This window comes from Caenorhabditis remanei, chromosome V, assembly GCF_010183535.1.
Source record: "Caenorhabditis remanei strain PX506 chromosome V, whole genome shotgun sequence".
NCBI classification, from domain to species: domain Eukaryota; kingdom Metazoa; phylum Nematoda; class Chromadorea; order Rhabditida; family Rhabditidae; genus Caenorhabditis; species Caenorhabditis remanei.
In genome coordinates this window covers 9,190,835-9,204,161 of record NC_071332.1, presented here as the reverse complement: position 1 = coordinate 9,204,161, position 13,327 = coordinate 9,190,835, and the positions used below count along the sequence as shown (strand labels likewise).

General features: G+C 37.6%; 5 protein-coding genes across 5 annotated transcripts; 2 read left to right on the top strand and 3 right to left on the bottom strand.

The window, feature by feature from the left end:
- Positions 1 to 51: 51 nt before the first annotated feature.
- Positions 52 to 1,494, bottom strand: GCK72_018426 (uncharacterized protein; the record flags this gene model as incomplete). Its single annotated transcript, XM_003114152.2, has 6 exons — positions 52 to 156; positions 205 to 472; positions 517 to 625; positions 671 to 1,147; positions 1,231 to 1,316; positions 1,373 to 1,494. 6 exons carry the CDS (start codon positions 1,492 to 1,494, stop codon positions 52 to 54), a joined length of 1,167 nt encoding a protein of 388 aa, XP_003114200.2.
- Positions 1,495 to 1,908: 414 nt separating this feature from the next.
- Positions 1,909 to 4,570, bottom strand: GCK72_018425 (uncharacterized protein; the record flags this gene model as incomplete). Its single annotated transcript, XM_003114280.2, has 6 exons — positions 1,909 to 2,013; positions 2,184 to 2,463; positions 2,513 to 2,627; positions 2,684 to 3,283; positions 3,332 to 3,417; positions 4,344 to 4,570. The coding sequence occupies 6 exons, from the start codon at positions 4,568 to 4,570 to the stop codon at positions 1,909 to 1,911; spliced, it is 1,413 nt and encodes a 470-aa protein (XP_003114328.2).
- Positions 4,571 to 5,902: 1,332 nt separating this feature from the next.
- On the top strand, positions 5,903 to 7,299 carry GCK72_018424 (uncharacterized protein; the record flags this gene model as incomplete). Its single annotated transcript, XM_003114114.2, has 6 exons — positions 5,903 to 6,088; positions 6,133 to 6,359; positions 6,409 to 6,657; positions 6,795 to 6,909; positions 6,960 to 7,081; positions 7,155 to 7,299. The coding sequence occupies 6 exons, from the start codon at positions 5,903 to 5,905 to the stop codon at positions 7,297 to 7,299; spliced, it is 1,044 nt and encodes a 347-aa protein (XP_003114162.2).
- A 179-nt stretch (positions 7,300 to 7,478) lies between these two features.
- Positions 7,479 to 8,726, bottom strand: GCK72_018423 (uncharacterized protein; the record flags this gene model as incomplete). Its single annotated transcript, XM_053732547.1, has 5 exons — positions 7,479 to 7,862; positions 7,910 to 8,029; positions 8,079 to 8,394; positions 8,443 to 8,547; positions 8,662 to 8,726. 5 exons carry the CDS (start codon positions 8,724 to 8,726, stop codon positions 7,479 to 7,481), a joined length of 990 nt encoding a protein of 329 aa, XP_053581460.1.
- Positions 8,727 to 11,916: 3,190 nt separating this feature from the next.
- On the top strand, positions 11,917 to 13,306 carry GCK72_018422 (uncharacterized protein; the record flags this gene model as incomplete). The annotated part of the gene is made up of 5 exons (XM_053732546.1): positions 11,917 to 12,213; positions 12,382 to 12,713; positions 12,762 to 12,916; positions 12,968 to 13,070; positions 13,177 to 13,306. 5 exons carry the CDS (start codon positions 11,917 to 11,919, stop codon positions 13,304 to 13,306), a joined length of 1,017 nt encoding a protein of 338 aa, XP_053581459.1.
- Between the last annotated feature and the right edge of the window lie 21 nt (positions 13,307 to 13,327).

The following is a 13,327-nucleotide window of genomic DNA, read 5'->3' as shown; positions in this document are numbered from 1 at the left end:
TTCTGAAAAAAAGACTGTTCATGAAAAATTCTATCAAAATTTTGTCCGTTTCTAAGAGATTTTTCCAAACAAAACAGTAGATACATTAGATGGAATTGTATAAACATCAAAAATATGAGCCAATGACATATCTTCTCGAAATCGATGTGACACTCTCTGCAATTTTCTTTCATGTTTTCACAATGGAATGATACTAAAACCCACCTGTAGAGCTGTTAAAATTGAGATTTTCAGAGCCATCTGGCCAATTGGATCCTCTTCTCCTTTGAAGTGTTTTAGGTAATAAGTATATTCTTTGACTATATCTAACTTCATTTTTCTGGCAATGTTACTGCATTCCTCCGTTTGTCCAACCAAACCATGATCCCAAAACAAAGATACTGTAAGAGCAAAGAAGTCGTAAAGTTCCACTCTTTCAGCTCTTAGCAACTCGTGAAAAGTTTCATTCAGCTGAACCGATGGTTCGAAGAGTCTGAAAAACTGAACGTGTTCCTGTTTGGATCTCCACAAACCTACGTTGCCAGCTTTTTACCGCAAATTCCCAGTTCAGTATCCGTGAAAAATTCTTCGAGTTTGTCAGTTTGGACGTAGTCTCTTGATGGTAGAATCAACTGATTTTTCTCACCTGTTTTCAGGAAGTTAGATATTTATACACTAAAACTATACTTACCATATTTGCTTGTTAGATAAGCCCGTTCCAAAATAATAAAAAGGGGAACAAAGTTGAGAAAGAGTAGATTCTTCTGCTCCGTTGGCAGATGTCTGAACTCCTCAAAACACCATTCAATCCAATCAGCAACAAGAGAAACCTCTTTCGATGACATCTCCAATGTTACCCGAAAATTCAATGCTCTCGGAGTTTTCTTCTCAAATATGTTATCTCCTTCGATTCGATGAACCACATTTCGAGAGTTTTCCAACTTCTCGTAACATTCTTTCATTCTCGCAAAAATCGGCATCGAATCAAGAGATGGAATCGATGGCATTTCAGAGGTTGAAGGGCCTGATTCATTGGGATATGAAAATTCAAAATGGTTTATCTGCTCTTCTTCTTTCTTCTTGTCTCGCTTTGGTTGAACACAACTTGATTTCATTCCAACTTCCAAACATTTTTTCAGACGACAAGATTTGCAAATTGAACGGACAACTGAAAATATATGAAATTTTTCGAGAGAATTTTATTTGACTAATGAACTTCTCACAGACTCAACAGTTGCATTTATAACTCACTTGAATTGACGGTACAGTATCCTTGTTGTCGGCACTCGTATTCTTTTCCCAAGGCAACAGTTCTTCGAAAAAATGCTGCACATGCTCTAAAACGTGTCGCTCAGACCAAAATAGATATTTAATATTTAAAAAACAAACAAACCTGCAAGCTTCCGCCCCGAAATGACACCCATCTCCGATGTCATCACAAATCGAACAGTTCTTTTTTTCTGTCTTCCTTCGCAGATGGAAATCATTAGGACTTTGGGAACTTGAAGGATTCATAACTGTATCGGAACTGACGAGAAATCAATAAATTGTAGGAAACTCAGAGAAGAAAGACAATGAATCGAGAAAGTCGGCAGTTTGTAATACTAACAAGAAGAAGACAGTTAGAGAGGCTATGCGTGTAGTCTCTGACATGTAGACAACGTGACTAATGGAACCTCTTGATAAAAGAAGTTTTTCCATGTTCTAAATAATAAGAAGATTTTTTTAAGGAACAAGTTCAAAACAGATTTCATTAAATTAAAATTCCGGTCAGCACCTATTGCATGGAAGAGATCAGTATACAAAAAAAAGATCACCGAATATATCACAGGAAAATATTTTGAAGAAAAAATAAAATCACACAAAATTCAAAAACCTTATCAAATTTAAAAAAAAATGAGGTCAAACGGATCAAGAAACGGAAGGAAATCACGTGAACTTTCCGTTTACAATGTTATAGAAATTGGCTGGGAGGGCGTAGATGTTGAAGATACTTGCCATTTCGATGTCTTCTTGGAAACGACGGACGGCTCGCTGAAAATATGAAACGTGAAATAACTTATGACAACTAAATTTAACTACATCTCTCCCTAGAAAGTATAGGACGGAATAGTAAATTCTGAACCACAGAGAGGCTCATCTAAATCTATTGGGTTCCAATTTTCGTTTACACAATCCAAAGAACAGTCCCTTATAAAACATACCTGGAGAGACGGGAGAATCGATACAACACTAGCCATCCGATACAGTGGTTCTTCGTGTTTCTTCACATTTCTCAAGTAAAAAGTCATTTCTCTTGTGACTCGATGCTTTACTCTTCGTCCGACTTCATTACATGCATCCGACTGTCCTTCTAATCCGAAATCCCAGAAAAGCATAACACAGAGTGCGAAGAACTCGTAGTTATCCACATTCTCTATTCGCATCAAGTTAATGAGACTTCTCTTCTGAAGATCGAACGACGGTCGAATAAGTCTGCAAAGTCTGAAGTTCAACACGTTAGTCGATTTCAGACAAATTAAAAACAACTTACTTTGCAATATCTGCCGGAGTTCCGCTTGTTCCACTACCACATCCTTCGAAGAATCCTTCCAGATTATTGTAGTCAATGTAGTCTTTTGAAGCCATCACACAAATTCCATCTTTCCCTGAAAACCAAAAAAGTTTGACAGATGAACCAGAAAGAGATTATACTCAAACATACCACTTTTAACTGTCATGAATGCTCTTTCCAGCATACAGAAGTAAATGAAAAAGTTCTGAAACAAAATAGTCTTCTGATTGACTGGCAATGATCCAAAGTCATCGAAACACCATTCAACCCAATCAGCAACAAGTGAAACTTCTTTCGTCGTGCACTCGGTTGCTTGTCGGAAATTTATAGGTCTCGGAACTTTTTGCTGGAATATATTCTCCCCTTCACGACGATGAATCACACTTCTTGCATTCTCCATTTTCTCATAGTTAATTCTCATTCTCTCCAGAAGAGGCATTGTTTCTAGAGATGGAGAAGAACTGAGTCCCGGTAGAGAAGCAGGGGAAAATGCAGAGAAATTACTGGTCGATGGATCTTTGAAAACTGAGAAATCCAGGAGAGAAGTAGAAGGAGTTGATAATTGAGACATCTGTGGACTGTTGAATTGGGCGATTGGTTTCATTATGATATCAGAAAGTCTTGGAGACTTTGCCATCGGTTCGTCTTTTCCAGAGTCAAGTGTGTCACGACGGTTTTGCACACATTCTGGATTCATTCCAACGTTGATGCACTTGTCAAACCGACACGAACGACATATGCAACGAATGTCTGAAAGCTTGAAAAAAAGATCAATTGAATGCAAAATATAAAACCTACTCGAAGCAACTTCACAATTTCCGCCTGCTCGACATTCGTATTTTTTGTTCAGTGCCACACTTCGGCGGAAAAATGCAGTGCAGGCTCTGAAAATTGAATGATTCATTTTTGTTTTCCAGAAAATTGAATAATCATATTCCAGAGTGAAATTCATTTTACAATTATCATTCCCTATCATTCCCTATTTTTTTTCATCGATGATTGGTCGGCAAGAGGGAATCAAGTTAAAAAGAGAATAGGAATCGTCAACATGGATTCGATGGATATCGTTCAAGATTTAAAAGAAAGTGGGTGTTTCCGTGAGCTGGCAGCTATCTTGGCAGCGGAGTTCAGAGAGCGATGGGAATCCGACAGAAGAGCTGCTAGAAGAGCTGTTAGGAAAGAAAGGCAGGAGATCAAACGTCGTATTAGATCACAGAAGAAAAAATGGAAGATGGTGCAAGAGGAACTTCAAATTGCTAGGAAACGTAAGATGATGAGTCAAAGGAAGGCTAGGAAGTTATATAGAAGAAAGATGAAGAAAGCGAAAGATCGACATTGGCTAAAGTTCCGAGAATTAAAGTACAAGTTCGTGTTTCGTAGTCGAGGAATAATGCAGCCGCCAATCTTGTGGGTTTCATTTGGTTATCGAGTATGGTCTTTGCTTCTTATTTTATTTTATTTATTTTGATTCGTGATGAAGGGCATGGAGTCACTGATACAACCGAAGTGAATTACAAAAGGATATAGAAACAATTTGGCTTACTTTCGAAACTTCTTTTAAAGCAAGAAATAAGAAAAGGAAATACAGTAAATGAAGGAAGTTCACGTTTAAAAGGATAACGGACACGGACATATTGAACTCTCAACTCTTAATTTCCACGTACCTCGCGTGCGTATTCAATAAATAAATAAATAAATTACAGTCATAATAATACTTCAAATCCTATTTCTTATTTAAATTGTAAGTGGTTTAGGTCTAGAAAATATTGTTTTCCTTTCGAAAAAGATTTTTCCATAATGAAATACTCACCGACATGCTTCTGCTCCAAAGTGCAATCCATCTCCAACTTCATTACAGACTGCACAATTCGGTTTTTCATATTTCAAACGGGTTGGAATAGCGGGGCTGACTACGGTTGGCGGAGTCGCTGGCTCAATTTTGTGAGCATCGAGTGAACCAATTCCTCCGATATCACCAATTCCTATTACCACATTATGGAATGTCTCCACCTTTTGCTCTTCTCGTGGAATTGACATTTTCAGTATATCTGAAATTCAGCAGAGAATTGATATTGATTCAATATTTTTCAGGTCGAGTGTGAAATATACGAAATTGAAAGTCAGAACGGAAACGAGCAAAGGTGTTTGTGGCGAGAAATGTATTGGTTGGTGTTGAGAGAAAGGACTACAAAGAAGAGAAATAGTGTATGGCAGACGACTAGGCTGTAGTTTGTAGCATGTTTCGTAGCGCAGGAAGATGGTGCAGAGAACAGAAAAGAGTGTGGTTGTAGTGTCTGCGTCTCTTGTATTATTGATTTAGATCACACAATTGGAGAACAAAAAATGAATGTTGTCTTTCACGTAGTTAAGATAATAATGAGGGGATACTACTACATGTTTGATTGAAATTATACCCAGAGGAATAGGTCAAGTCAGAATCATTTTTGATCCCTGACATGAATTGTCAATTCTGAAAAACAAATCTGTGAAGGCGTGGAGTAAACCGAGAAAATTTGAGCTGATAATTCAAAATTCTTTGTGAAATTGAAGCCAGTCAGAGATTTATTAAAATGCACAAAACAAATGTAGTCGAGGCTTGCTCCTTCCTTGTTTGCCAAGGTACATTTGAACTACATTCTCGAGTGAAATTGACGATCAGAGATCAAACTAGAGAGAACAAAAATATATAGTTTTGGATTGGGGAACTACATAATTGAGAATTTTAGATTGAAGATGAGAGTTGATGTGCCATTGATTAGAATCCTTGGAAAAAAGGTGTACGTCTTCGTGAAATCGGAGTTTGAAGTTATCATGAATATTAGGAAGTTTCGAGGTTCTCCTTCCATTTTTTTCCCGGACATATGAATCCTATCTTGCTGCAATTTTCAAACCAAAATATTTCGGGATCACGCTTCTACACTTTTCAGATATACTATACGTTTGTAAAATCTAACAATCTTCTCATGTGTGAATTTTTCAGTAATTTCAGAATTTAATCCTGGCTAACATAACAAGACCTTTCGTTTTCCCGTTTTTTTTCAAAGGTGCACAACTTATCTATTCAGATTATCTTCAACCCAGAAACATTGCAACCTCATATCTTCCAAGTCCAGAAGTCAATAATCAATTTGAACCCATCTCTCTTCATCTAAATCTCTGAAGATCTCACACTCTCTTCCTTGAAACACGTGGTGTTCTATCATCTTCAGTGTCAATTTTCTCTTATCAACATCTCAACAACATTCACAAGATAAGCAGATAAATAGAACATTTATTGTGTTCTTGCATTCCTATTCTTGACCGTTTTCCTTGTATTTTTGGATAAATTCAAACTGAAATCACTTCTTATTTTAATTCAGAAACTTGAAAATGGCTGAAGATAATTTGTCAGCTGTTCTCTATGCAGTTGATGACCTCCGTTTGGAACAAGTTCCAATTCCAAAACCAGGGCCAAAACAAGTTCTAGTCAGAGTTCATACTGTTGGTATCTGTGGAAGTGATGTTCATTATTGGACTCATGGAGCCATCGGACCTTTCGTTGTGAAAGAACCAATGGTATTTGTTTGTTTATGTTTCAAATTCTACCTCTTTTTTTCCAGATAGTAGGTCATGAAACGTCTGGAGTTGTCTCCGAAGTTGGAAGTGAGGTGAAACATCTGAAAGTAGGAGACAGAATCGCAATGGAACCTGGGCTACCATGCAAACTTTGTGAGCATTGTAAGACTGGAAGATACAACCTCTGCCCTGAAATGCGATTTTTCGCAACCCCTCCAGTGCACGGAACTCTCTCAAGATATGTGGTACATGATGCTGATTTTTGTTTCAAGTTTGTTTTTAAAAATAGAAAACAATATTATCATTATATGAATTTTCAGACTCCCAGACAATCTCTCATTTGAAGATGGAGCTCTCATTGAGCCGTTATCTGTTGCTATTCATTCTTGTCGCCGTGGAAATGTTCAAATGGGACACAGGGTTTTGGTGCTTGGAGCTGGACCAATCGGTGTTCTGAACCTTCTGACTGCAAAAGCTGTTGGAGCGGGAAAAGTTATAATAACTGATCTTGATGATGGCAGACTTGCACTTGCCAAGAAGCTCGGAGCGGATGCGACAATCAATGTGAGGTACGAAACAAGTGTAAATGACAGAAGGTTTCGGTGTCTCATGCTGGAATCGAACCAGCGTCCTTCTGTTTACTATACATGCCACAGAGCCAATGAGGCGACTAGTTCGGCATTAAAAATTGACCTTGATTTTGCAGAGGAAAGTCGCTGGATGCAGTAAAAGAAGAAATCATCAATGCATTGGATGGGCAGCAGCCACAAGTTTGCATCGAATGTACCGGTGCGCAGCCGAGTATTGAAACAGCGATAACGGTGGGGAGATAACAAAGAAGATAATAGGAAATATGAAAAAGAACTTGCAGACAACGAAATCAGGCGGAATCATCGTTCTTGTTGGCTTAGGAGCTGATAGAGTGGAGATTCCAATTATTGAGTCAGCTACTAGAGAAGTCGACATTCGAGGAATTTTCAGATATGTCAACTGGTCAGTCATTTATCATAGTTATTTAAATTAAGCGAAAACTCTTTAATTCGCAAATTTCTACATCCAATTGCAGCTACCCAACTGCCATCGAACTTCTCAGTTCTGGAAAGTTGGATCTGTCCGGGTTGACTCGTGCTCATTACAAATTAGAAGAGACTCTGGAAGCATTCAAGAGAACTCAGAAGGCTGATGTCATCAAAGTATTCATTCATTGTTAAAAATTAAATACACTTGTTTTATTATCTCTGATTGACCTACTAATTATTAAACAGGTTTGAATAAAGGATCATTTCGAATTGAAAATTACAATTACTGATTACAAAGGTAGAAGTTGTTTTCAAATTTATAGAAGTCGTCTGGAAATTACCGTCTGGAACTCTAGAATTTCTATGGTAACTTACAAAATGTCTGGTGACTCGAAGCCAGTAAGAAGTTCTTCTCTCGGAAGTGGCTGACCCGGTGGACTTGCCATAAGAACCCAATTCGAAGAAGCATCTTGAAAATTGAGTGGAGCGAAGGTATGATAATCGACCGGAGCGTCAATTCGAATTGGATTATTCAGAGCTGTGTGCTCTGTTGGGACTGAAGGAACTGGATTATATTCTGGATTCAATCCGGAGTTGCGCGAGTTTAGTGGAGAGAACTGATCAAATTGTGGTTCGTTTGAGTTTTGAGCAAAGAAATGCTCAAAATCAGTCCCTAGTTGTGGATGTGGATGAACTGGGTAGAACACATTTGGAGCATATGGTGGGTAAACGGGTTGAGGACGGTGGACGACCAACTGAAATTACTTTATATGTATTCACTATTTTTCTTGTTCTAACTAACGTTATGTTGCGGAAATGTGTTCAATGATGGAATATCAAATCCCAAATGGACTGGGGAGAGCTCATTTATAGCAGGTACGGGTTGAGGATAGTAAACGGGTTGAGGAAGGTGGGCGACCAACTGAAATTATTTCTTATGTCTTCAATCTTTTTTTCATGTTCAAACCAACGTTCTGATGCGGCAATGTGTTCACTAATGGAATATCGAATTCCATTCCTGAATCCATGTAGACCTCTTCTCCTTCTTCTTCAGCGGGTTCTGACTTGATTCGACAATTCTCCCAATCCCCTGTCAAATCAACAACTTCACTTTTCACACCGTCTTGCTTGATTCTCTCTTGGAATAGTTCGAAATTCTTATCTGGATTGCAAGTAGCCCAAACCGATTTCCGTACTTGTCCGTACTCCACTGTTCTACGGAATAGACATCCATTTTCTTGAATGATCTTGTCAGGAAACTTTTTTTCGAAGATGTCACAAATCGAACTATAAAATAAACATTTGACGGTTTCTAGATGTTTTCTAAATGCTTACCGCAATTGGGCTCGCACCTCGGCGTCTCTCATTTTTGTCGGCAATAGAAGTTCCGTGAGCTTCTCAATGAATCCCTTTTTTTCATGGTGCAGATGAGTTTGGTAGCTGGAAAAAAGAAAGATGAAATTACTTACGAGACTGTTTAAAGTTGCCAATAATGGATCCACTAAAAGGATTAAAAACTAAGGATTATATTGAATGTAGTAACAAATATCTTACGTTCTTCGAGCAGTCCTTTTATCAGAAACATCAGAAACATCACAATACATATCTTCACACTCCATGTTGTAAAAAAAGAAACTGAATGAATGAAAATATGGACCGCTCCTGTTCGGGCATATGTTCTGTACCAACTCTCCGCCCATTTTGGTGCCTGTACCACTTGACATAGAGAGTCATGGCGGCCAGATGTTCAATTACGACTTCAATGTATTTCGAAACAGACAGAAGAAGAATAAGGAACTCAAAGTTCAGAGTTATTGTAGTCGATGGAGGTGCATACAGAGTGGAAATAGGGGGAAAGTATTATCTGACGAGGCAGGTTCAGATCCGAAAATTTCTGAAATAAACATCAAAATACAAGGAAGATCACAATGGATATTCAAGATTGTAACTGAAATAATTGAGAGTCAGTTTATTGGATTACGGAATATTACTGATAGTTAAAGTTTGGATTCAATTCAGACAAGGGATCCAGATTTAAGGATTCTTCAGACATTCTTTTGAAAGTTTTCAGCGATTAGTTTGAGACTTTCTCCCAAGTTTCAAAGCACAATTAGCCTGATTTCTTCAAGGATTGTGATTCTTTCGTAAGTGTCAATCAAGCCAATTTGATGTGCACAAATTTGTACTAACTTCTGCATCTCTCCCTCTTTTTACAACTTCACTTTCTTCTTCTTCTCATTCCCAGTTCATTTTTTGTAGGAGCACAAATCACTAGTCAAAAACCACCGTTTCTCTGGACGACAGAATAGAATAATTCATTCTGTTTTGTTGGTTTGAAGACCTGGAACACGTCAAGTTTCTCGTACGTCAGTAGTAAGATGAGGTCATGAAACATTCTCTGTAAGACGATTGGATTTTAGTTGGATGAGGAGGAGTTTATCTTCTGAAAATCAGGATACGAGAACAAATAACCTTACTAGTTCTATTTATTTTAATCCTTGCCATACTCATTCATGATTTTCGTTTCCGAACTCCTCTTTTCATCCGCCCGCGACTTCCCACACTATCCCATATTTTTAGAAGATTATAAACCGAAAGATCAAACTCTCTCTCTTTCATTTTCTAAATTGTCCCTTATTAGATTTCACTTCCACGAGAATCTTCTCTTCTTCTTTTCCTTGTTTTTATTCTACCAAGTAATTAGGAGTTATGTTATGAATTGAGAAGATCCTCCCTGATCTTTGACTGTTTTCCTATCACCACGTCTTCACGAAAATTGAGTTTATCTCTAATGTCAGAAATCATAACTGTTCCCTCAAAAACAAAGAGAGTTCTGTCGAAAAGTTTGTCTAGAATTTGACGTGATGCATGTTGGCTCATTAGGTTTCGAGAGAATGCTCCAGTGACTTCTGTTTTGTCATCAAAATATACATTTCCTTATTTCTGACTTCGTCTAGTTTCGAGGTGATACTTTTCACTCGGTAGGCGTTGTGACGTCTTTTATCTTTATTTTTCAAGATTTCTCAGAATTCTGAATTAACAAACATCATACAGTAATACTCACTCGTTTCCAAATGGTATAAACACGTGTTCACTCAGCTGTCGGCTTTTCTTTTTCTTCTAGACCACCACTTTTGATTCTACTTCCCCCGTCGTTCCCGACCCTCCGGAAATCAAAACATTCCATTATTTTGAGATCTTTGTTCTTGCCGCTCCTCGTCAAATTGAGACTTTAGCAGACACAATTAGAAAATAAACATAAAATTCAGAGAGAAGCTTAGCATCATGAATCAGGCGACTTCTCTTTTTACTTCTCCCACACGAAACAAAATACTCATCGTCGCTCGTTGTGGAAAAGGAAAAGAAGGAAGAGAAAAAATGGTGACGAAAATGAAAAACTGAAAAACAGAAGTAGCTGTTTGCAATGTGGATTAAAGGTTAGAGGGCATGCAAATGAGATTCTCTGTTTGATCAAGCAGATGAAGTAGACGACATTGGTGTGACCGGCAACGTGTTGGCCACGTGGTTTCTGAAATATGTGCAGTTTGGAACTGAACCAATGTGCTCTTTGAAAGAGAATAGATATCGAATTACCGGGAGATTCCGTGCGCAAGAAAATTTGTAGAATAACGTCAACCCTCATTCTATTCTGAACATCATTCTTTGTCTCTGTTTTTCTCTTGATTTTTGATAAGAACCTGTGAATTCCTATTTTCTTGCTTCTCGCTATTATCTCAAAATTCAAGATTTTAGTGTTTTTTTGACGTTTACTTCTCATCCCTCAACAATCAGGAAGTCCGTCTGAAACACGTGTAATAAATTGCTTTGTAAATTGTAAATTTATTTATTGAAAGAAGAGCACTTGTCACTTATACCTGCTTCCTTGTGTTTTTGTTATATCTTTAAATGTCATAGAATGTTTCTTTGATATTTAAGAACTTCTGATTCTGAAGTCAGATTGGCAAAAAGTGAAGATATGTAGTTTGTTCGGATTTTGAGATTATCCTTATTAAAGATTTGAATTCTAGACAGATTCTCTTGACATTAGAGTCATTTTTCGGCCATTCAAACATGAATAGATGGATTTCTTTGGACGCAAAGAGCACAAAAATGTCAACAATAGAGGACAAAGAAAGCATTTTCCAGGCAAAAGAACATCGGGAGATGAAAAATAGCAAAATCCAAAATGTTCTTTTTTGTTAAATTCTGAATTTAGTTCCTGTCTCGCTAGTCAATCGAATCTTATCCTTTTCTTGATTGTCATGTTCAAATCGAATTCCAAAGAACACTGAATACCTAGTAAAATACTTTTTTCACAAGATAATCCATCTCATATTTTCGATCTCTCTGCACTTCCGGACTTTCTTTTCCTTCCGCTCAACTTGCTTTTCTCCCATTCAAATCAGACTTTTTCACTGGCAACTACTGCGAGGGCGGGAACATTTTGACATTTAGATTTTGGAACAAAAGTTGCATTTTCAAATTCGGAATTCTGTTTTCTTGGTCTTTTTTCAAATGGCTCCTCCCCGTTCCATCTGTCATTATTTCAAGAACAAGCATGAGTAGAATATCAATTTCTTGTATTCTATCCCTCCTCCCACACCATCTTCCATCCCTATTTCTTCTCCTTCTTCTTCATTTTTTCTCACACTCACATGTCCTCGCCCGCCTCATTTCCCACCTATTTAGCATCAGTAATCCGAGATATTCGTCATTACATACTCATTACTTGTTCTTTTTCTTCCCTTTCAAAGTATTATTTCCACCGTCAATTTCAATCTCTGACCATTTTCAGAATCAATCAGAGCAATGAAAGAAGTGGACATTCTCGCATTTATCTATGTCGCTTATCCGATTTTTGCCATCACAGTCCTCTTCTCGCAAGCTCTTCTTCTATTACTTATATTCAAAAATCAGACAAAGTTGCTACGAACAATGAGAATATATCTTTTGAATATATGTGCCGCCCAAGTTGTGACAATAATTGCTGGATTTCTGACGCAATGTCGAATGGTTCCAAATCAGACAACAGTGGCGTTTGTATGCACAGGAGTATGTACGAGATTGGGAAGGAATACGTGTTTCTTGATTCATTTATTGAGAGATGTGAGTCCAAATTGATATCGCTCAGAGTCAATCTCATTGGTTTCTTCTTACTTTAAAAGAACATAATTATAAATCAGTGTCTGTATAATTCAAGAATCTTCATATTTCAAATCCGCATCAGATTTCACATGTCTAACCCCTTCCTGTCAAAGATCATCTTTTTTGCAGGCATCTTCAATGGTTGCTCTCTTTGCAATAGTTCATGTCTTCTATTATCGATACAAAATACTGTCACATCAGAAACTATCTTCAACTCAAATACTGAGAAACTTCATAATTGTTCATCTACCAGCGGTGTTCTGTGCAATTTGTCAATTCATCAATCCATCTCATCACAATGCAATCGTTCTGGAAACTCGAGCACTCCATCCCACTTATCTCTTCGAATCTCAATCAGTTTTTGGATTCTCAGCACTAAAATCTCCAGCGGTGAAAGCTTCCACCATCATCTTCACTTTCGTTCTTTTTCTGAATCCGTTGGCTGCTCTTATCTATCGAAAGTGAGTAATATTTTTCCGTCTCTTGCTCAAACTAAATACAATTTTCAGCAAAATCTGGGTACTTCTGAACGAGTACGAAGAGTACAATTCTCCCAGGATCAAGCATGCAAAAAGTATGATTACGGGACTCACAATTCAGACTTTGATCCCAAGTGTATGCTTTGTTCCTTTGATTGTACAATTCTTTCTGACTCAGTATTCAGGTAACTCGTTGATTACGAGTCTATTCATAACGTGTATTTCTAAAATTGCAGAAACGGGAGTGCTGATATTGGAGTATTTCAACTCATTTCTGGTGATTCTTCCAACATTAGTTGATCCAATTTTATCAATTGTATTTGTGATTCCATTTCGAAGGTGAGCACAGATGAGTTTAAAGAGAAATTCAGTATCGAAACTATATGAGACCAATCTAAATTTCTTTGATTCGGAGGGATCCTTCTTCAAATTTGTCCAATTTCAGAATGTTTTTCAAATATCTACTCGCAGTTCGCCAGTGTCGGTTCAGTTTCTCAAAACTGTCAGACGATGATATCATGTCAAAAGGAGGAAATGGGTATTCCTCAGTTCGGGCTGCATCCAGAAAAACGTGATAAACCATTTATTTATTAATC